Source organism: Zootoca vivipara, chromosome 3, assembly GCF_965207765.1.
Source record: "Zootoca vivipara chromosome 3, rZooViv2.hap1.1, whole genome shotgun sequence".
In the NCBI taxonomy this organism is placed as follows: Eukaryota; Metazoa; Chordata; class Lepidosauria; order Squamata; family Lacertidae; genus Zootoca; species Zootoca vivipara.
The window spans coordinates 61,699,935-61,719,383 of NC_142586.1; the positions used below are offsets into that span (position 1 = coordinate 61,699,935).

The 19,449-nt window shown below is 42.1% G+C and overlaps 1 protein-coding gene across 1 annotated transcript in view; it reads left to right on the forward strand.

Moving 5' to 3' along the window:
- The first annotated feature begins 1,444 nt into the window (after positions 1 to 1,444).
- GRM1 (glutamate metabotropic receptor 1) overlaps positions 1,445 to 19,449 on the forward strand; it is a 162,400-nt gene continuing 144,395 nt past the window's right edge. The window contains exon 1 of the mRNA XM_035110662.3: positions 1,445 to 2,207. Coding sequence (XP_034966553.3) covers positions 1,445 to 2,207 — 763 coding nt within the window. The remainder of the gene's footprint in view (positions 2,208 to 19,449) is intronic.

The following is a 19,449-nucleotide window of genomic DNA, read 5'->3' on the forward strand; positions in this document are numbered from 1 at the left end:
TGGGGAGACGGCAACTAGAAATCTGGCTTGCTTCATAGAAACCCACCAGCAGCGCTTCATTCCTTAGGCATTAAAAGCCTTTCAGATAGAGGGTGGGGAGAAGAGGCTGCTGCAACTGGAATTCTCTGTATGTATTTCTACTATGTGTTTTTGGGGACTGGAGAGTAGTGTGGGTGTGGGTGTGGGTGTGTGGGTGCAAAAGACCAAAGCAGCGGGTGCAAGAAGTTATTGGGGCAAAGAGCGCAGCATAGCTGCAGATTCTGTTGCACCGAACGGATGAACTCGCTAGGTTGCCGTGGACGTTGTCCAGGGTGCTGAAATCCATAGCAATCCCTGCCCATGCAACAGGGAGCCAAGGCAGCCGAGCGAAGCGAAGCATACCCGACTTTCCAATCAGCAATTATCTCCAACGAGCGGCCGATCGCCTTTTAAATCGCATTAAACTACTTAAACTCTAGCCGCCTGGCTTGTCACCTCTCCTGCCCAAAGTCTGCATGAAAAGCAAGCGGTGCCAGAAAAGCACATCAGGACTTTGCCTGCGGTTGCCTTAGTAACTAATATGTATTTCCCACAGCTTGCATAGTTGTCTCTTTTGTCGAACTACAGCTTTCTCCCTTTCAAAACCCAAAGATTAATCTAGCTGGGAAAGGCTCTATCTTATAAGAGTTTTTAAGAATTCTGTCTTGACCTTTAAATGACATTTTCTTTTCTGAGGATTCTACACAGAAGCGCACACACCCCGTCTTTCTCAAGATGTTTAAACTAGCATAGTTTTCTTGTTCTTGACTTAATAATGAAGTTTTTTTTTAAAAAAAAATCTAATTAAAGACATAAGGAAGTTCTCAAACTTGTAAAGGCTTTTCTTTGCTTTAAGTGTCAGAATGCAGGTAATAGAATGTAGATAAGGGATACCAATTTCTGCACATGGAGGTTGTTAGGTATAAATGAATATATCAAGTCACACACTACACTCTGTTTATAAATGCAAGATTCTTCGTATATTAGATATGCATGCATGCAATAAGGCACCACTACTTTATTGTGTTTGTGTGTGCAGACACCCACACCCACACCTATGCAGTGTTGGTCTCAGTAGTATAACTGTGCCTTGTTACTCCCTCCCTGCTTTCTCTCCTTGAGATCTGAAATTGAAAGACACCTGCTATTTGCAGCCATTTGATTTGGTGTCTGCTAATATTCCAGGCAGGTGGGGAGAGATGTTCATGATGAAAATGGCCTTTACTGAGCTCTGCTTTGACATATTTTCAGCTGATCAATGTGTTCTGTTCTTTCTTCCTATGTCAACAGGCTACAATTCACTCCTATGATGACTTCTGTTGCCCCTCCAGGCAATTTGCTTTAAAGGCACATTGTAATGGGTTTCGGAGGCACTTGAGAAGTAAAACAGTGGTGCGAATCTGCCGCCTTTGCCATATCTTTAACAATGTGCAGGCAGGAAGAGCCCGTGAAATTGGTCGCCAGAATCTGGATGGCTTCCTGCAACAAGATGATAGGCGTGCTGCTGGTGTTCTTCCCTGCAATTTTCCTGGAGATGGACTTTCTCCCCAAGAATGCTGGCAGGAAGGTTTTGATCTCAGGTGCTTCCGCCCAAAGATCAGTAGCCAGAATGGATGGTGATGTCATTATAGGAGCCCTCTTTTCTGTTCATCACCAACCTCCAGCTGAGAAGGTGCCCGAAAGAAAATGTGGTGAGATCCGAGAGCAATATGGCATCCAGAGAGTTGAGGCCATGTTTCACACTCTGGATATAATTAATTCAGACCCAGTCTTGCTGCCCAACATCACTTTAGGCAGTGAAATCCGAGATTCCTGTTGGCACTCCTCTGTGGCCTTGGAGCAGAGTATTGAATTCATAAGGGACTCTTTGATCTCCATTCGAGATGAGAAAGATGCTCTTGGCCGCTGCCTGCCTGACCCTGCATATCACCACCAGGTCAGGGAGAAAAAGCCCATTGCTGGTGTCATCGGTCCAGGATCCAGTTCTGTGGCCATCCAGGTTCAAAATCTGCTTCAGCTCTTTGATATTCCCCAGATTGCATATTCTGCAACCAGTATTGACCTGAGTGACAAAACTTTGTACAAATACTTCTTGAGGGTAGTTCCATCGGACATTCTGCAAGCCAGAGCCATGCTCGACATAGTCAAACGTTACAACTGGACCTATGTGTCTGCTGTCCATACAGAAGGTGGGTATAAAAAGAGAATCTCATATTATTAATTGCTCCTATAGGGCATTTCAGGTATAAATCACTTTGTAGTCTCAATACAACTTTAACCCTAAAGGATTGGCAACATCATGCCAGTTTTGAGAAACTGCTGCTATGAAGGAGTGACTTCATATCAGAAGAGAAGAGGGTCTTGATCCTACTCCAAGGTTCAAGTCCAAACCATTTAACTTTGCTAGATGTGTGCATTACTTATGGTCTCTTCCTTCCTTTTGCTTTGGACTAGTCTTTCTCTTACAACCATAGACAGCTCCCCACAGAACCTTCCTGTAGTATAATCCATGATAGAAGTTGAACATCTAGAAGAAGAAACATGCACACCCACACTTGCACACCCCTGATATGTGTAGTGTTACTTTGTACTTAAACCAACCTTTTTATCCTCTTCCTCACAGAGACTCAATAATTCCAATTTCAAGCAGTCTTTCATATCTAATTAAGTAGGTAGCAGATGTGGAAATCTACAGCCAAAGTTAATAATGGCATGAACAAATCATTCTCAAAGAAAAAGTGCCAGCTCAGTAATGAAGTTTATAGATTTTCGATGAGGCAGGTTCTGCAGGCTTGCCTTGAAGAGAGGGAGAGAAAAAAGATGTCTTTCATGTCAATTGTATTTTTGCTCTTGTGAGCACCAAGGTTGTTAAAAAATATATATGGGCATTTGACCCCTAGGGAATCTGTTATCTGTGGACACTACCAGGCAGCAAGGATGAGAGCCAAAAATGTTGTTGTTACATATTTCATAAAATGAACTGATGTGGGCAAAGATCTCTTAGTGTGCAATTATACAAAAGAATTAATAGTCATAATGTGTTGATGCTTTGTGAATTGCCAGATAATATTATCTTTTAGTGACTACAAGGAAGAAGTTTACTATACTTTAAAACTATAGTGAAGGAATTGGGGAGAAATGTTATTAGAAAATATAAGCAATAATTCTAGCTAGATCATGACAAATAGATAAAAAATAATTAAAGTTGTCCACAAGGGGAAATGTTCTACTTTGGTATCTGTTTAAATAATAACTGACTTTTTACATGCAAAATTTGGACTTCTTAAGCATTGCATTTTGAATTTCCTGTTATACTGAGGTTTTCAATGTCTTTTTGACATAACAAATAGGATTTTTCATGAACTTTTTGTGATCAAATAATAGCTGAAAGAAACAAATTACAAGTGTAGACTTGACTCATGAAATAAGAAAGCCTTCAGTTAGTCACAGGTGATTTGACTTGGAGTGGTGTTAGCCATTAAAAATGTGGAATTAGTATTCATGGAGTTCATTCTGTGGCAACCTAGGAATAATATAACTGTAACTCATCCCAGTTGTTGCATACTCCTGGCACTCAGTTACAACACTGTTTGTGGATATAGCCGAATCTTGTGGCAGGTGAAGGGGAAGATTATTCTTTATTTATCACATATTCTATTCCCCCCTCAAAAGTAAATGGGGTCACTGAATCATTCTGAGAAATGTATTTTAAAATCAGTGCATGCTGTAAAGCCTAGGTGAAGGGTATGATACTTTCACTAGTAATTGCATATACTGCTTGCAAAATCTTTCAATAAGCTGCCCTTTTAAAGTGAAAATATTCCTTAGCAAGAAGTAATTTAAAAGTAACCTCCCCTTCTACTATGATGTTTTTGGGATTTGGGGCTCAAGTCTGCTTTGCAACATACTGATTTCTCACTGTGTGCCATCATAAATGTTTTACAGATACAATTGCTGTGTACATTTTTGTTTACACCCAACATATTTGCAATGTAAGATGTGCATCCTGATCGCATGCATGTTTACTTGAAAGTTTGGTGGGACTTACAAAGGTCCATCTAGGATCCCAACGAAACCCAATTAAGGAAGAAATAATATTGAATTTGCAATATTATTGGGGTTTTCTATTCTCCAAACCTCCAACAAGATTATGACACTTCTTTCTGTAAACTACATAAGGTGTTGAGATCATCATCATCATAATCACTATCCTGCTTTTTAAAATGAAGAAAAATGGATGCACCTCTCTTCAGTTTGCTATCTTGGGGGTTCTCTTGTTTATATGTTATATAAGCACCAGTAAAAGATCTATTAGAATTTAAATACCTCTCCATTTTGTACAATTCACAATAGAGATATACTGTATTTTTTATGGTTTTGCCCTGGGAGTCATCCACTGGACAGGAGATAATGAAAGACTATTGATTTGACCGTCACTGCTGATTTAAGAACAACTTTGGGTTAGACTAGATAGGACATTCACAACTGGATCAAAATTGGATCACCCAAAAGAAGTTAAAAGCAGTTGCAGCGGGTGAAAATTGGGTCAGTGCAGTAGTACTAGCAGAGGCAAGTTATTCCAATCCCTCATGCTGTTTTCCCCAAACACCAAATGTGGTTTGCCCTGTAGGGGAAAACATACAAGAATAATACTGGTATCTGATGTTTCCCCAGGGGTCAAATAACAGTTTGGGGAGATTATTCAGATTGAAAAAGGGATCAGCCATCCACTTCCACAATGCCACAGCTCTGATGTGATGTGGTGGCACCATGGGTGGTTTAAAATTTAAACAGAGTGGGAGATTTTGAAAACAGATCTCTCACACCTCATCTAGTGGCACTCTGAACTGTATAACTGTTGATAAGAGAGTGTACCATTCTTCTGTACCGTGATTCTTTAGAGAAAAATGTTCAGTCTAAACATGATGTGGCCCATATCTGGTGCTGATGTGAGTTTCCTTTTGTTAGATTGTACCAGTGTTTTGTACACAGGAATGGCATTTTCACACACGAGGTGTCCTAAGTAGTTCTTGTTTCAGTGGTTTGCAATGTAGATGCAAAGCTTACATTGACCAGAATGCTTCCTCGCAAGTCAAGTGCCTCTCAATCTCATTGATCAGACTTGACATAAGCAGCGTGAGAGATGCTTCAGTGGTGATTTAAGTCTCATGTTTGAAAACATTCCATGATTAGTCATCTCCAGAAAGACAGTTAAGCAGCCAAGCCAAATATCCTTGGACTTTTGGAGGAGATTAGGGCTTACATTGGGGGGCAGAGAATGCTTCCTTTTAAAACTACTTGTCACCAAGAGATAGGACATGCTAAAGTCTAAGCATTATTTCCATTCCAGACCAGGAAAAAAATGCCTGATTTTATTTTTTAATAGCTTAGTAGTAATACCCTTGATATAGCAATATAAGGTGTGTGAGTGTGTGTGTGTGGCTTGACTCATAGTCTGATACTAGACTCGCTTTGAGCTCACCTTCCCACTCCACATATGTTTCAGCTGGTGATCAGTTGCTGTTGCTCAGTTCCAAACAGGGATACATTAATGAATCTTCTAAATAGGTTAGTTATTTGGTTTCCTGGTTTCATCAGATCCTTTTCCCTGCAGTATTCCACACAGGCCTTCTCCCCTGACGAGGCAGATTTTGAGGTTTTTCTGCACTGAAAAAAATAACTACGGAGAAATATGTGTTGGAAATGTTAGATTGTGATGTGGCATTCATATGGATATCGCAGGAAAAATCCAATAAGTTTTTCTTGAGATTTCAAATGGAATCTGTGTTTTTGAGTAGTCTGAGGGTACACTGTATAGCTCAGGAGATCTGGATCTGGTTAGTGCCGGGATGTAAAACCACCCAAGGATCATTTTTTCCCCAAAAAAGAGAGAAAAAAGGATGTGAAATAAACAAATAATGTTTGTTATATAATGCTATATTGTAACTACTTTTTGATATGGGTTGTATCCAACTAGGTTCTACTCATAGTAGACCAGCTGAAATCAACAGACTTAAGTTAGTCATGTAAATTAATTTTATTGAGTCTACTCTGAGTAGGCATACCTCTGGCTACATTCCTATGGCCACAGGTCAAAACACTCTGTAGGAAATTGATCTTGCTTCCCAAAAGAGATATTTTAAAGAGACCACCATATCTTTTACCTTGGTAAATATGCAGCTTTTCTGGGTCTGGGAAGGGGGTAGGGATTATACATTAATTTTACATTATTCTGCCAACACCACAAATGTTTCAGTCAGTTTATTTCAGCTTGTGCAGGTATGCAGTAGCCATTTAGGTGATAACAGTGATCCAATTTGGGTAAGGTACCACAAACACAGTGGGACACGGGTGGTGCTGTGGTCTAAACCACTGAGCCTAGGGCTTGCTGATAAGAAGGTCGGCGGTTCGAATCACCACGATGGGGTGAACTCTCCTCCCATTGTTTGGTCCCAGATCCTGTCCACCTAGCAGTTCGAAAGCACATCAAACAAGTAGATAAATAGGTACCGTTCCGGCAGGAAGGTAAACGGCCTTTCCTTGTGCTGCTCTGGTTCGCCAGAAGCGGCTTAGTCATGCTGGCTCCCTCGGCCAGCAAAGCGAGATGAGTGCCTCAACCACAGAGTCGTTCACGACTGGACCAAACAGTCAGGAGTCCCTTTACCTTTTCCCACAAACACATTTGCAAAAATCTTTTTAGCATTTTCAATCAAGGTAAGCTTGATGTCATTTGATAGTTATGGACATTGTTGCTTCACATTCGTAGGGTCTAGAGAAGAATCAGAGAACACATGCCTGACTATATTTCCCCCCTCAACATTATATGTGTGTGTGTGTGTGTGCGTGTGTGAGAGAGAGAAAGAAGAGAGAGAGAGAAGAAGACAAATAAAGTCACACGATTAAGAGAAATCACAAACAGCTAATCTTGCCAGATTATCGTGTAACTTTGTTCTGCAGCTGCACATCAGGGAGTGCATTATTTCGAAAGGAAGCAACAGTCAAGTTACAAAGTGAGAGGATCTCTGCATCTGTCTGTGCAAATGCCTGTCACCAGGCATCCTTGCTTCAAGGCATTTAATGTAATCTGTTGCTGCATTTAAAAGAAAACACCCTGCCGCTGCATGTTTTTCCTCTGAACTGGATTCAGGAACTGCCTGCATTTGGTGCGCAAGAAAATATTCTTAATGAACGAAGAGGCATTTAAACCTTTTCTTGCCTCTTGTAGCGAGGAAGGCATTCACATTAGTGGGTTCCTCTCTTGCTGTTGGCTGAAACTTGGCAAATGGCATGGATAGTCCGTCTCAGAGGTGCATGTGAGGGGGAGTTCTGGAGCAGTAGTCTGAAGCAAGCAGGAAACAGAATGGCTGACACCAAGAGGGGATGTGTGTTGTGAACTACAGAATAAATGCAAAAGGAGCAAGATGGATAGATAAAGCAAGAAGGGGAATGCACCAAGGAGCTTAGTTCTAGTCTATGGATCAAATTGCTACGGTAGAATGAGTTCACACATTCTGAGCCAACTGGTTTCTGGGGAGCCCTACAATATAGAATATAAAAAAAATTCAGAAGGCACTTGCAAATGTCCTGTTTTGTTTGGGACACAGGAACATAGAAAGCTTTCTTCTTCTTCTTCTTCTTCTTCTTCTTCTTCTTCTTCTTCTTCTTCTTCTTCTTCTTCTTCTTCTTCTTCTTCTTCTTCTTCTTCTACCTGGGGGTCTCAGACCATAGGCCCATTTAGCTCAGTATGGTTTACACCGACTGGCAGTGGTTCTCCTGGACTTCATGCAGGAAATCTTTCCATCTGCATGCAAACCAGTTGCTCTACCACTAAGCTATGGGCCTTCCCCTAATGGGGCTACCCCGAGAATGAATGAACAGAGTGGCCAGTTCTCATTTGTGTTGGCTGTAAATTGGCTTGTATGGCACTGTAAATTAGACCAATATCACTGAACTGTAGAATTAAGAAGGAAATAGTTAATACAATAGTTAATAGTTTCATCCATCATTATTGCCACCACTCTACTGAAGAGCAATTGAGTGGCTGTGATATCTGCAGCCATTGTTACACACTAGTCATAGGACCGGTTCCCTGAACAACTGCCTGCTTTAGGCTGTTGGGTGTTCATACAAATATATGTTGAGGTAAAACCACCCATCTGATTATCATTTTACCAGATACTACGGTACCAACTATTTGAACATGACACAGCCATATGCTTCTGTACCATCTCACTGCCAGCAGGGCTCTCCTTAAATTATCTGGTCAATAGGCACTAAAGGCTAAAATGAGACCTGCAGAGGTCTTCAAAAACTTAAAAGCTGTTCCTTCTGCTAGGGGTTACACTGAGTACAAGGTTTGGTTTGGACCCTGATTTTGCACATCAGTGAGCATTTTAGTCCAAAATGCTTCAGAAGTTGTCTGACTCAGCTTAGGTCTAGATTTGAATTCTAGTTTGGATAAGCATGACTCCAGCCTTCTCTACCGGGGTTATGTGCAGTGCACATTTGAATTTTATTCAACCCCTCCACCCTGCACTCTATAACTTTAAAAGAAATATTTCTGTAGAACTGGATGAATTTTCAGACTGGTTAGCATGTTTGGGTGTTCTTGAGAATCCTGCCAAATTCTAAAAGGAAAGCTGTAGTGATTTTCCTGCATGGTTGTCCTTTACTGTTTTCAGGTGGATTAAAAGGATCTACTTACTTTCCCCTATTGTTTTGTGGGCAATTTTATATGAAAATTGTTTGCGTGAGAGGGTGCTCCTAGATAAGAAACTTCCACATTATGGACAAATCAGTCTAGGAAGATTTTGTGCTTGTGCCTTTAAAGTTGATTTTCTAGGGCAGAGGAAGAGCTAAATGGGAATTATTTTCCTCCTTTTGATTTTGTGGGCATCAATTTTCTAGAGGATCCTATAGGAAAGTAATCTGCAAAAATTCAGAACATTAGGTGTAAGGTACTGAGTTATGGTGAAGGGAGGGGACTCACAGCCTCAGGCTTCTGTTCTGCTCAGCTAGCACCAAGACTTAAAGAAACTACTGTAAGTGCAAAGCTGATTTGACAGGAATGGGTACATGGGTGTGTGGCACAGAGGCAGAAGAACTTGAATGTCCGGCATTTCCATGCAAGCATTGCTAGCAGAACCAGCAAAGATGCAGAATAGAAAACTACAAGCTGATGTCCTTTCTCCAAGCTCTGGGATTGGAAAGTCCTGGTGAAATCATTTTCTGTTAGTCAGAAAAGAGGCCTCCCTCCTTGGTGTGTGTTTTCAATGGTTAGCATAGAGAGAAATGTCGCTTTTTAACAGATCTGCTGCCTGTGTAGTAGTAGTAGTAGTAGTTTTTAAAAAAATAATTATCAGAATTTCTGAGCCACTTCAGAGATCCCTGTTTCAGTTTAGGGCATCTTGGAGAAATCCCACTTGAACTCAGGGCTTATCCCCACTCACCTTTTGCTCCACTGTTCAGAGGTCTGTGCTTTAACACTCCATATTCAAGCATTGTTGTTGTCCTGAGATTTCCCAGCAAAAACTCATTCTTTAAAGCTCAATTGGGGCAAACATCAGTTCAGGTTTTCCACAGATTGATGTTTGCCCCCACTGAGTTTTAAAAGTGCATTTTTGCAGGAAAAACTCTGGAGCACAGGCACAGAGCTTTAAATCATGGATCGTCCTGGAAAGAGCAGAGGAAAGGTAAGTGTGGATAAGCTCCCAGACAAAGTGGCTCACTTTGATTCTTGATTGTCCAGATCTGATGCAGACCCCTTACTCATAGCTGCCAAGTTATCCCTTTTTTACAGGGATTTTCCCTTATGCTGAATAGGCTTCCTCGCGAGAAAAGCGAAAACTTGGCAGCTATGCCCTTACTTCTTGCTGGCCATTATTATTATTTTTATTCTAGCTGCAAGAAGCAGAGTGTGTGTGATGTATAGGCTGCTACTAATGATCTAGAAAACTAGTCTTACAGTGGTTCTCATTAATATGGGAAAGGAAATTGAGTTTCATTTTATTCTAGATAGCAGATTCCATTAATCTTAAAATATCAATGCACACTTTCCTTTAGCCCATCAGGCATTTACTTGTGTATGCAGATTGGCGCCGAAGCACAAAGGAGTCCTCTAATCAAGCACTTCTATTGCTGTGCATATGACAATTTGCATGTGACAGATTGTGGAAGTGTTACAGGCTGTGCTGAATCTATACATATGCAGATTAATGCAAAAAGGATTAAATTATTACCTTTGCTTGTTGATGGATTTTGTAGCACTTCATTATTGCCTAATCTCTGTTTTCCTCCCCAGTTTTTTACGTGATGCAGTTCCAGCGTAATGCCTGGCATCATTTTTAATTTAAACATTGAGACCGAAGAACCTTTCTGTGTTGCTGTCTGATAGTTGTTCATGGCTGGCTATCAGTCTACAAGGTGATTCTGAAGAAAATAATATCTATGCACAAATTAATGCAATAAGGAGAAAAATATGGAATATGGCTAAATGCATGCATGATCTCATTTCCAAGGGAAATATATCCTTTTGGCACTGCCATGTGAGCTTGACATTTTGTAGTGCTGAGAAATGTGTTTTTTAATTATATTGCCCTGCTTTGTACAGTGGGACAGAAATGCTCTTTAAATCAGGCTTGCACATTGGTGGCTGACCAAGCCAAATGTACGGTAGCTTACCAGCCGTGTGTTGTGGCCTGCCAGATGCTTGACAAATCCCAGTTCCAGGCAGGCAGTAAAAGCAGAAGGTGGAAGATCCTCTAGTGGGTGAAAATACATAACTGGTGGCTGCATTGGTAGGTCAGACGTTGGGTAGACCTTCTCTTAATCATTATGTGACATAAAAAAACCCCACGCCTGCCTAAGGGAACAAAAAGCAGAATTATATTCTACTGGAATTGCAGTTTAGTTATAAAACACTTTATCCATAGGAGCAGTAGACCAATCTCATTCCCTGCTTAAGGCCCTAGACAAGGACAGGAATGGTCCTCTTAAGTCCCAAGCATTTTGGTGGCATCATTGGAGAAGAGCTGGGTACAAAACTGCCTGCTTTGCATGCAGAAGGTCCCAGGCCCACCCCCACCCCACATCTCCAGGTAGGAATGCATGGATAGCTCAGTTGGTTAGAGTGTGGGGCTAATAATGCCAGGATTGCAGGTTCAATTCCCCTGTGGGACAGCTGCATATTCCTGCATTATGGGGGATTGAATTAGATGATCCTCAGGGTCCATTCCAACCCTACAGTTCTATGATTCTATGACTGGGAATGTCTCCAGTCTGCAATTCTGGAGAGCTGTTGCCAGACATTGTAGACCATCCTGGGATGAAAGGACCATTTGTTCTTGTGCTATGCATGGGCGTAGGCAGGGGGGCAGTTGCCCCCCCAGAAGCAAAACGCTGAGGGGCGCAGCGTGGCGGCCCCAGGCTTATGCTCCCCACACGCCTCCGGAGCTTCGCGCGGGGAGCTGGAGCCTGGGGCCGCTTCCTCTGAACAGCTGAAAGGTGCAGGCCACGTAGCCCCACCCACATTCCCACAGTGGCCCCTCCCCTCCCGTGCCTTGGCCCCGCCCCTTGCACACCATAATTTTGATCCTGGGTACGCCCCTGGTGCTATGTCTGCAAGACCTTCATGCATGACCAACATGGGAGGGTAAAAAGTGGGCAGACCGTGGCTGTGATCCGGGAAATATCAGGAGGAACCTTATGCTCACTCAAGACTCATTCATTCCCCATTATGTCTATGAAAGATGATGAAATTTAAAACACTGTGATTGAAATGATCAGTCCCAGCTGACTATTCTCCACCCTCCGTGTCCTCCCTGCTGCAATGGAGGACGGAATTCACAACACACCTCCAGGGGCATTTAAGACTGAGCCAGGAAACTATAACTTTACATGGGTATGTGGCATTATGTCCTGTCCCTAGCATGCAGATTGCACAAGTGGGAACATGGTGTGTGGTGCACCCCTCAAAGGCTACAAACAGAAGCGCCTGACAGCAAAGTAGCTCATGTGATGAGCTATCAGAACTGCAGCTTGACCATGGAGTAGTCTCAGGCTCTGGCCTGCCAGCTCCTCCCTAAGGCCTGCCATCTTGGCTGTGAGTCCTGGGAGACCTGCTCCCTGCCTTGTTGGCCTTTTCCACCTGACCTGGGAAGGTCACTGAAGAACTCCAGCTACAAAAGCTAAGACTACTGAACAGACTCTTGGGCTGCATGGGGCATTGTTTAGGGTTTTTTGTTGGGGGGGGGGAGGGTTTGTTGCTGTTATTGATGCTATTTTGCTGTATCTTTATTTCAGTACTTATTATGAGTTGTGTGGAATTGTTTAATTTGGTTGTGTACTTTTTGATGTTTTATTTATTGTTTATGACTACTTTTGTTATGTTTGTAATTATGGTTTTTTTCATATTGTAAAGCCACCTTGAGCATGGTTTGAACCATAGGAAGGTGGCATACAAATAAAATGATGTATGTATGTATGCTCCTGGAAAGTGATGGCTATAAAAGACTTCCTGATTGGACTAGGCAACAAAGTCCATTTACCTGAGCAACAAGGCCTTACTGGTTCTAATGCATTACTGTTCTGACTGCCAGTTCAGTACACTACAAAGTCTGGCATCATGAGCCTGCTTTTTGGCTTTCTTAGAAGGTTGCTCTAGAGAAGGGGAGGTTGGGGGTTCTGCCTCTTTTTGATCTGTGTCACTTTTGCACATGATCACTCATGTGCAACACCCTCCCATCAGATGTCAAAGAGAAAAACAGCTACCAGATTTTTAGAAGACATCTGAAGGCAGCCCTGTTTAGGGAGGCTTTTAATGTTTAATAGATTATTTTATTTCATTTTTCTGTTGGAAGCCACCCAGAGTGGCTGGGGATACCCAGCCAGATGGGCGGGGTATAAATAAATAAATAAATAAATAAATAAATAAATAATTATTATTATTCTTTTCTCTCTCGCTTCTGCACTGATCTGCAATTATTGTTTTCTTTTTTAAAAAAAAAGAAAAATCAGCAAAAAATGTGCATTTCAATATGTAGCCTTGAATGTACTTTCTCACAAAATAGGTAAAGGTAAAGGGGCCCCTGACCATCAGGTCCAGTCATGTCCGACTCTGGGGTTGTGGCACTCATCTCGCTCTATAGGCCGAGGGAGCCAGCGTTTGTCCGCAGACAGCTTCCGGGTCATGTGGCCAGCATGACAAAGCTGCTTCTGGCGAACCAGAGCAGCGCACGGAAACACCGTTTACCTTCCCGCTGGAGCGGTCCCTATTTATCTACTTGCACTTTGGTGTGCTTTCGAACTGCTAGGTGGGCAGGAGCTGGGACCGAGCAACGGGAGCTCACCCCGTTGCAGGGATTCGAACCGCCGACCTTCTGATCAGCAAGCCCTAGACTCTGTGGTTTAACCCACAGCGCCAACTGGGTCCTTACGCGCCACCTGGGTCCCTACTTAAAGTGCTAAATGCACAGTATCTCAAACTGTTCTGATGTGCCTTTTGAATTAGGAGCTGCACACAAGAGAAATGTGAAATCCGAAGAGCAGAGATGTTCTGTTGAGCAGATTAGCCTGGAAGGTTAGTGTGGATCAGGTCAAGTTGTATCTGAATTCACAAAGAAGTAATTCCTCAATTTCTCCTAATAGGAGCAGTTGCTTTCTCTTCTCCACTGTGCCGTGGTGGTCATCATGAGCTGATGTGGTCATTCCCTCTTCCTGATTGCCTAGCTCAGGTTTAGTTTGTGTGTGCTGTGTAGGGTAGCATCACTAGGTATCAATTGATATGGGGTGACATTGTTGGCAAGAGAGCCCATGATTGATGCACACTGATGATGTTTCCAGGGATGCTGTGCTAGTGGCTGTCAGTGTTGCTCTCATTTCATTGCTGTGCTTCTGACTTTCCTGCTGGTTGAGCACAGGATTGCATTATACTACAATTAGGACCTGGCATAGCACAAACTACTTTAACTAGACCATAGGATCCGATTGCCCTGGTCCATGTTATTTAGTAGCTGATGTGTGCCAGACACTGTATGGAGCACATCAGTGATAGGCCTTCTCCAGATGACAAAAGATTCACAAGAGGCAGAGAAAACAGGGAAGCGGGAAGAGGTCAGGTTTCAGATCAGAAGTCAGTTATGAGGGAAGAGGCTAAATTGTACAGAAATGGGAGCTAGAAGGAACAAAGTGAGCTGACATAAGGTGAGCATGTGCAAAAAGTAGAACTAAGGGGGGGGATGATTGAAATGGAAATTTACATCCAAGAAGCTTGCATTTGGTTTCACTGCCTTCCACTTATAAAGTATTAATCAGTCCGAATTCCTCCAAAATGGGTCAACTGTGCTTCTGGTGCTCTGGTCTACACTTAAGGCGGCAGATCTCAATATTTTTTGGTATAAATTGTGAAATCACTGGATGATGGATTTCTGTTGCCAGAAGGAGAGCATTTATAAATAATGTAGCCTTCACAGCTCTCAAAGTCAAAATTGAAGCTTATTCCAGGATTTTTGAGACTCTGGAAAGTGTGCTCCTAGGCAGATCTACTCAGAAGTAAGCCCCGCTACGTTCCATGTGGCTTACTCCCATCTAACTGCAAGCTAAGTGAATGAATATTGTTGCTAACCAACTGCTGCCTGGCAGACTATGTGGAAAGAGCTAGAGCTCCGTGTGAGTTTTTAAGGCAGCTGGCATTCACAACTCAGAAGCCACTGTCATAGATGGCATTAATTAAAACCACTACTGTGAGGCTCCGCAGAAAGGCTCCCTGACTGACTGCCTATGGAGACTGAAAGGAGGAACTGCATTACCCCTGCAGGTGATAGAACTGGTATGCACACCAGGAGGAAATCAGTGATTCCCCCTCCCCCCTCTTAAATGGTAAGAAAGCTTTTCCTAAGCAGATGAAAAAAACAAAAAATTTATGGAAAGGCAGCTTACGCGCCCTCTCTCAAATCAATTCAGAACAATTAAAATAACATAAACATAGATTGAGGTTGAAATCCTAACTCCATTTCCCTAGGATTTACCCCTGAAAATTCAATAGGATTCCGAGCAGACATGTTTAGAATTGCAATGTAATGTGTTAAAAGTTGTTTAATTGTATACCATCTATAAATATGATAAAAGAAAGTGTATTTTTTCCTACCACATCTTTCTTTCATAAAAATGATCAAGGCAGCTGTCTGCTGTGTTTTGATCTTTCCTTCCCATTAAAGTGGCCATGTACTCTACAGAGGACAGCCTGTTTTTAAAGGTGATCTTTATTTAAAGGAATGTACATGCTTAGTTTAAAGATAAAGAATGATAATAAAGCAGAGCAGGACTCTTCTCCTGGATAGCAGACTGAGCACCCCACACGCAGACCCCAGACCCTGCACATGCCATGCTGAGTTACCCTTCCTAAATAGAATAGCCCACATCAGGGACTCTTCTCTCTTTTCATAAAATTCACATATAAAAAAAAAAGTTATCCTGTTTTTCTCGTGGTTGCAAAAAGGTCTGCAATCTATTAGTAGACAGATGCACTGACCATTTTTTGCAATTAAAAAAGTTCCCTAATGAAAACCGCACCTTACACATGCCCTGAAGTGTTTTTTCCTAAATTTTATTGCATATTTGAACATTTTAACGCTTCTCGCACAGTGCTAATTAACACATTGACTGAGTCCCACGTATAGTGTTTTCTAACAAGAATATGCATATGACTTCTCTTTTAGCAGAAACATGTCATTTGGAGTTCAGCTATCATAATGGAGCACAAGGTAAATTCAGACACACTTTGGGAAGGGTCATGGCTCACTGGTAGAGCCCATGCTTGGCAGTTTTGTCGGTACTGAGAGCTTAAAGCAGCTCTCTAGGATCATTCTCAAAGCCCCTTTGGAGAATAGTGAAAGCTACGCTGTTGAAATGGCGAGTGCCACTTGTCTTGAAAATAACAGGTTATTTCCTATCATTCCGAAAGCACCCAGAGCTTCAATCTGCATTCAGGTCTGATAGTTTCCTCCATTCTTGTGTTCAGCGCATTCACCATAGGCCATTTTTCAGCCTTTCGATACTTGAGATTTCCTTCACATTAAGAAGCAACAGTTCATACATTTGCCTGAAGAAGAAGAAAAGAGACAATAAAAATGCCTGTTTGTAATTGTTCTGGCAGGCAATACTTGGTACCTTGTCTCATCAAACCTAATGTGAACCACTGAGAACTGAGTGCTCTTCTTCCTGCATAGTTTGACCTTCAGTTCCTTTGCTAAAGTGTCATACTAGAGTGCGGCAATTTACAGTATTTAGTTTTGCTATGGCCACTGGGTAACACAATTAATAAACTGAATTGGATTGTGACAATGCGAACCCAAGGAAATGTAAAAATGTCAATGCAAGTGGAGTGCATTGGATTTGGAAAAACCCTGGGTTTTGAAATGAAGTGGGTTGCTTTGGAGGAGCTAAAAAGCTGCTCTGAAGCACTTGACAAGTTTGCTGTTACACACCTCACCTGCATTTCAGAGCCTAAGAACCACCAACATAATATTATCCTTTCACTTTTAGTGTTTCATTAATGTTACTCTGTGGTTTGAGGGAGATTCATTCTTACAGAACTGAGAAACTGACATATTTGTTCTGGAATGTTTGTTCTTCCTATTTGGGAAATGAAAGAGCAGAGGGATTTTTTTTTTGCTTGTTCAGCTGACCTGGTGTTACTTTTAACTGTGCCCTAGTTTCTTTTTCTTTTTAATGAAACATAGAGAACATCTTGATTTCCTAGGAGGGTTGGCTCTATTACACCTATGATTGTTTCACTTAGCTTGAAGGATTGATGTATAGCAATGCACAAAACAACTAGTGTTCCTATAGCCAGCATTGGACTAAAAATCACAAAGGCCATGTATGGAGCCACATTATGGGTGTCCTGGCTTCACTGGCTTAAATGCTACAGTTCCTCCACACCTGCACTAATATGGGCATAAGAGGACTCAAGCCATAGCTGCCAAGTTATCCCTTTTTTTAAGGGATTTTCCTTTATGCTGAATAGGCTTCCTCGCGAGAAAGGGGAAAACTTGGCAGCTATGATCAAGCTAGTACTAACAGACACTCTTTCTTTGCCTTCTGAATTCCAAACCGATATAGAGCATCTATACCAGGCACCCCCAAACTTTGGCCCTCCAGATGTTTTGGACTACAATTCCCATCATCCCTGACCACTGGTCCTGTTAGCTAGGGATCATGGGAGTTGTAGGCCAAAACATCTGGAGGGCCGCAGTTTTGGGGTGGCAGTTTTGGGCCTGCCCAACTCTTCTTATGTCCTTAGTCTTGCAGCAAAATCAGGAAAGGGTATTGGGACTCCTTAAGGATTTTTCTTACGGTATGGTTCTGAGTTCCGGAGCACACCGCATCAGATGCATGAAGTGTTGACCTTGGCAGAGGTATATACAAAGGAACAAATTGTAAACTGTGAGGTCACCCTCTGTGATGTACCCACACAATGTCTTTACAAAACAAGAAAAACAGACATTTCTGCCCCATCCGTTTTAGATGTTTGATAGGAAGCTGGCATCAAACTGGCAGAGAGTAGTAGAAGATGGCATAAATCAGGGACTGAGAAGAGCTTGAAAGGAAACCGAAATGTCATGGCAAACTTATTATTTGCAAAACTAAAGCACTACATTTCCCACTAATTCATTTTGACAGATGATCTGCCAACACCTATAACAAAATGTGATTAAGTGGATGTGCTTTGGGAAATGAATATTAAGAGATTTCCTCCACCATCTCCACATTACGATGACAATGAAGCAGGTAATTCATTAAGAAGGAAGCTTGTCATTTTCTACTGACAGATTGCTTTTATCCTACAAGCAAAAAAGAAGAAATGGACAAAAAGCACAGGTCATCTACTTACTCTTTCAGGGTAACATGGAAAATAGAACTTCCCTTTGCTGATTTCTGTTCTCCAAAAGCCATTCTCCCATAGTTGCAATGTTTTTGCTACTCCTTCTGAATCTATCACTTCCCCAATTTAATTCTTGGGAAATTAGAAGGTGTGCTTCTTTGTTCTTTAGAATTCAGCTCTGTTCTGAACTGGCTATGGCTGCTTATCCCCCCCCCCCTTTCTGGAGATAGGCATATCACCTGTAGTAGAGAAATTTGCTGAGATGACATCAACCCCTTTTAAGATCTGATACAGTTGTGTGCCACTGGTCAATATGTCTTGCTGCATTTGGCAAGGGGATGTAAATGCTTCTGCTTTGTCCATGTGGGGATTATGGGGTTAACTAGCTATGCCCTGAGGCAGCAAAACTCCATTGCATATGTGCAGAATGGCACACCTGTCTCTCATGACAGGAAATTTTAAAGTTCTAAACTTACTTGAGCAGGTATCCCAAGGGGAAGAACACAAGATTGACGAGGAAAGTCTTTGAAAACAGATAGACAACCAGTAGGTGGGCAGATGTAGGAGATCTCAAGTGATATTAATAAGTTTTAGGAAGCCTGGGAGCAAGCCTCCAAGGATCAAAAAGCCTGCTTACAAGCAAGAAAAACCCTGCTAAGAGCCTGGTGAGTTGGAATATTCTGAACTAGGGATAGGGGATTGAATTTTGCCAATTTTGATTTGTTTTTGCTTCAATGGAATATGTTGGGTTTCAGGAATGTGAGGGCATCAGTTTTCTTTCTCTGTAGCATTCACTTGCCATTTATTATTTTTCCTTTGTAAACTTATTTCTTGTTTCATAAGCCCTGTCTGGCCTCCACTTAAGGCCTTTATAACTTTAACCTTATGCTACCCAAGGAGGTTTCAAAGAGACCCTTGGGAAGTTAAATAAGAGGCAGGCTGGTAAATAATTGATCTCTTATCTGGTCTCTGCAAGTGCATTTAATGGAAAGGATACAAAAGAGGGGCACCCCTTGTTGTGGCCAGGCCTCCCTTCCCCAGGTGGCACAGGACCATAGCTGTCAAGTTTTCCATTTTCTCGTGAGGAAGCCTATTCAGCATAAGGGAATTTTCCTTTAAAAAAAGGGAGAACTTGACAGCTATGCACAGGACCCAGGGAGCTGGGATATGGCCATTACACATTCACTGCGGGGATCAGCATACCTGTGCAAAGTCTCCCACACAGTGCTGTAAGTTTTTCCATACCTGCTCTGTGCTGCTGCTGACACAACCCAGAAAATTAGTCACTGATGACCATGCAGAGTGAGTGAAGGAAAATTCCCATTTGCCATGAGGATGCTGATCCCTGTGGCAGATGTTATATATAGCTCAAGTCTGACGTGTATGCATGCCTGATTATGACTAAGCCCTTGTCAAATGTACACTGGTCTATGTGGTCAAAAGTCCCAGAATGCCAGAAGGCACTGCTAGAGTAAATATTTGGGGCCAGATCCAACTAAATTGTTACGCTAGAGGAGGCCTGTTCAACAAGTCCTACTTTCCTCTCTCTC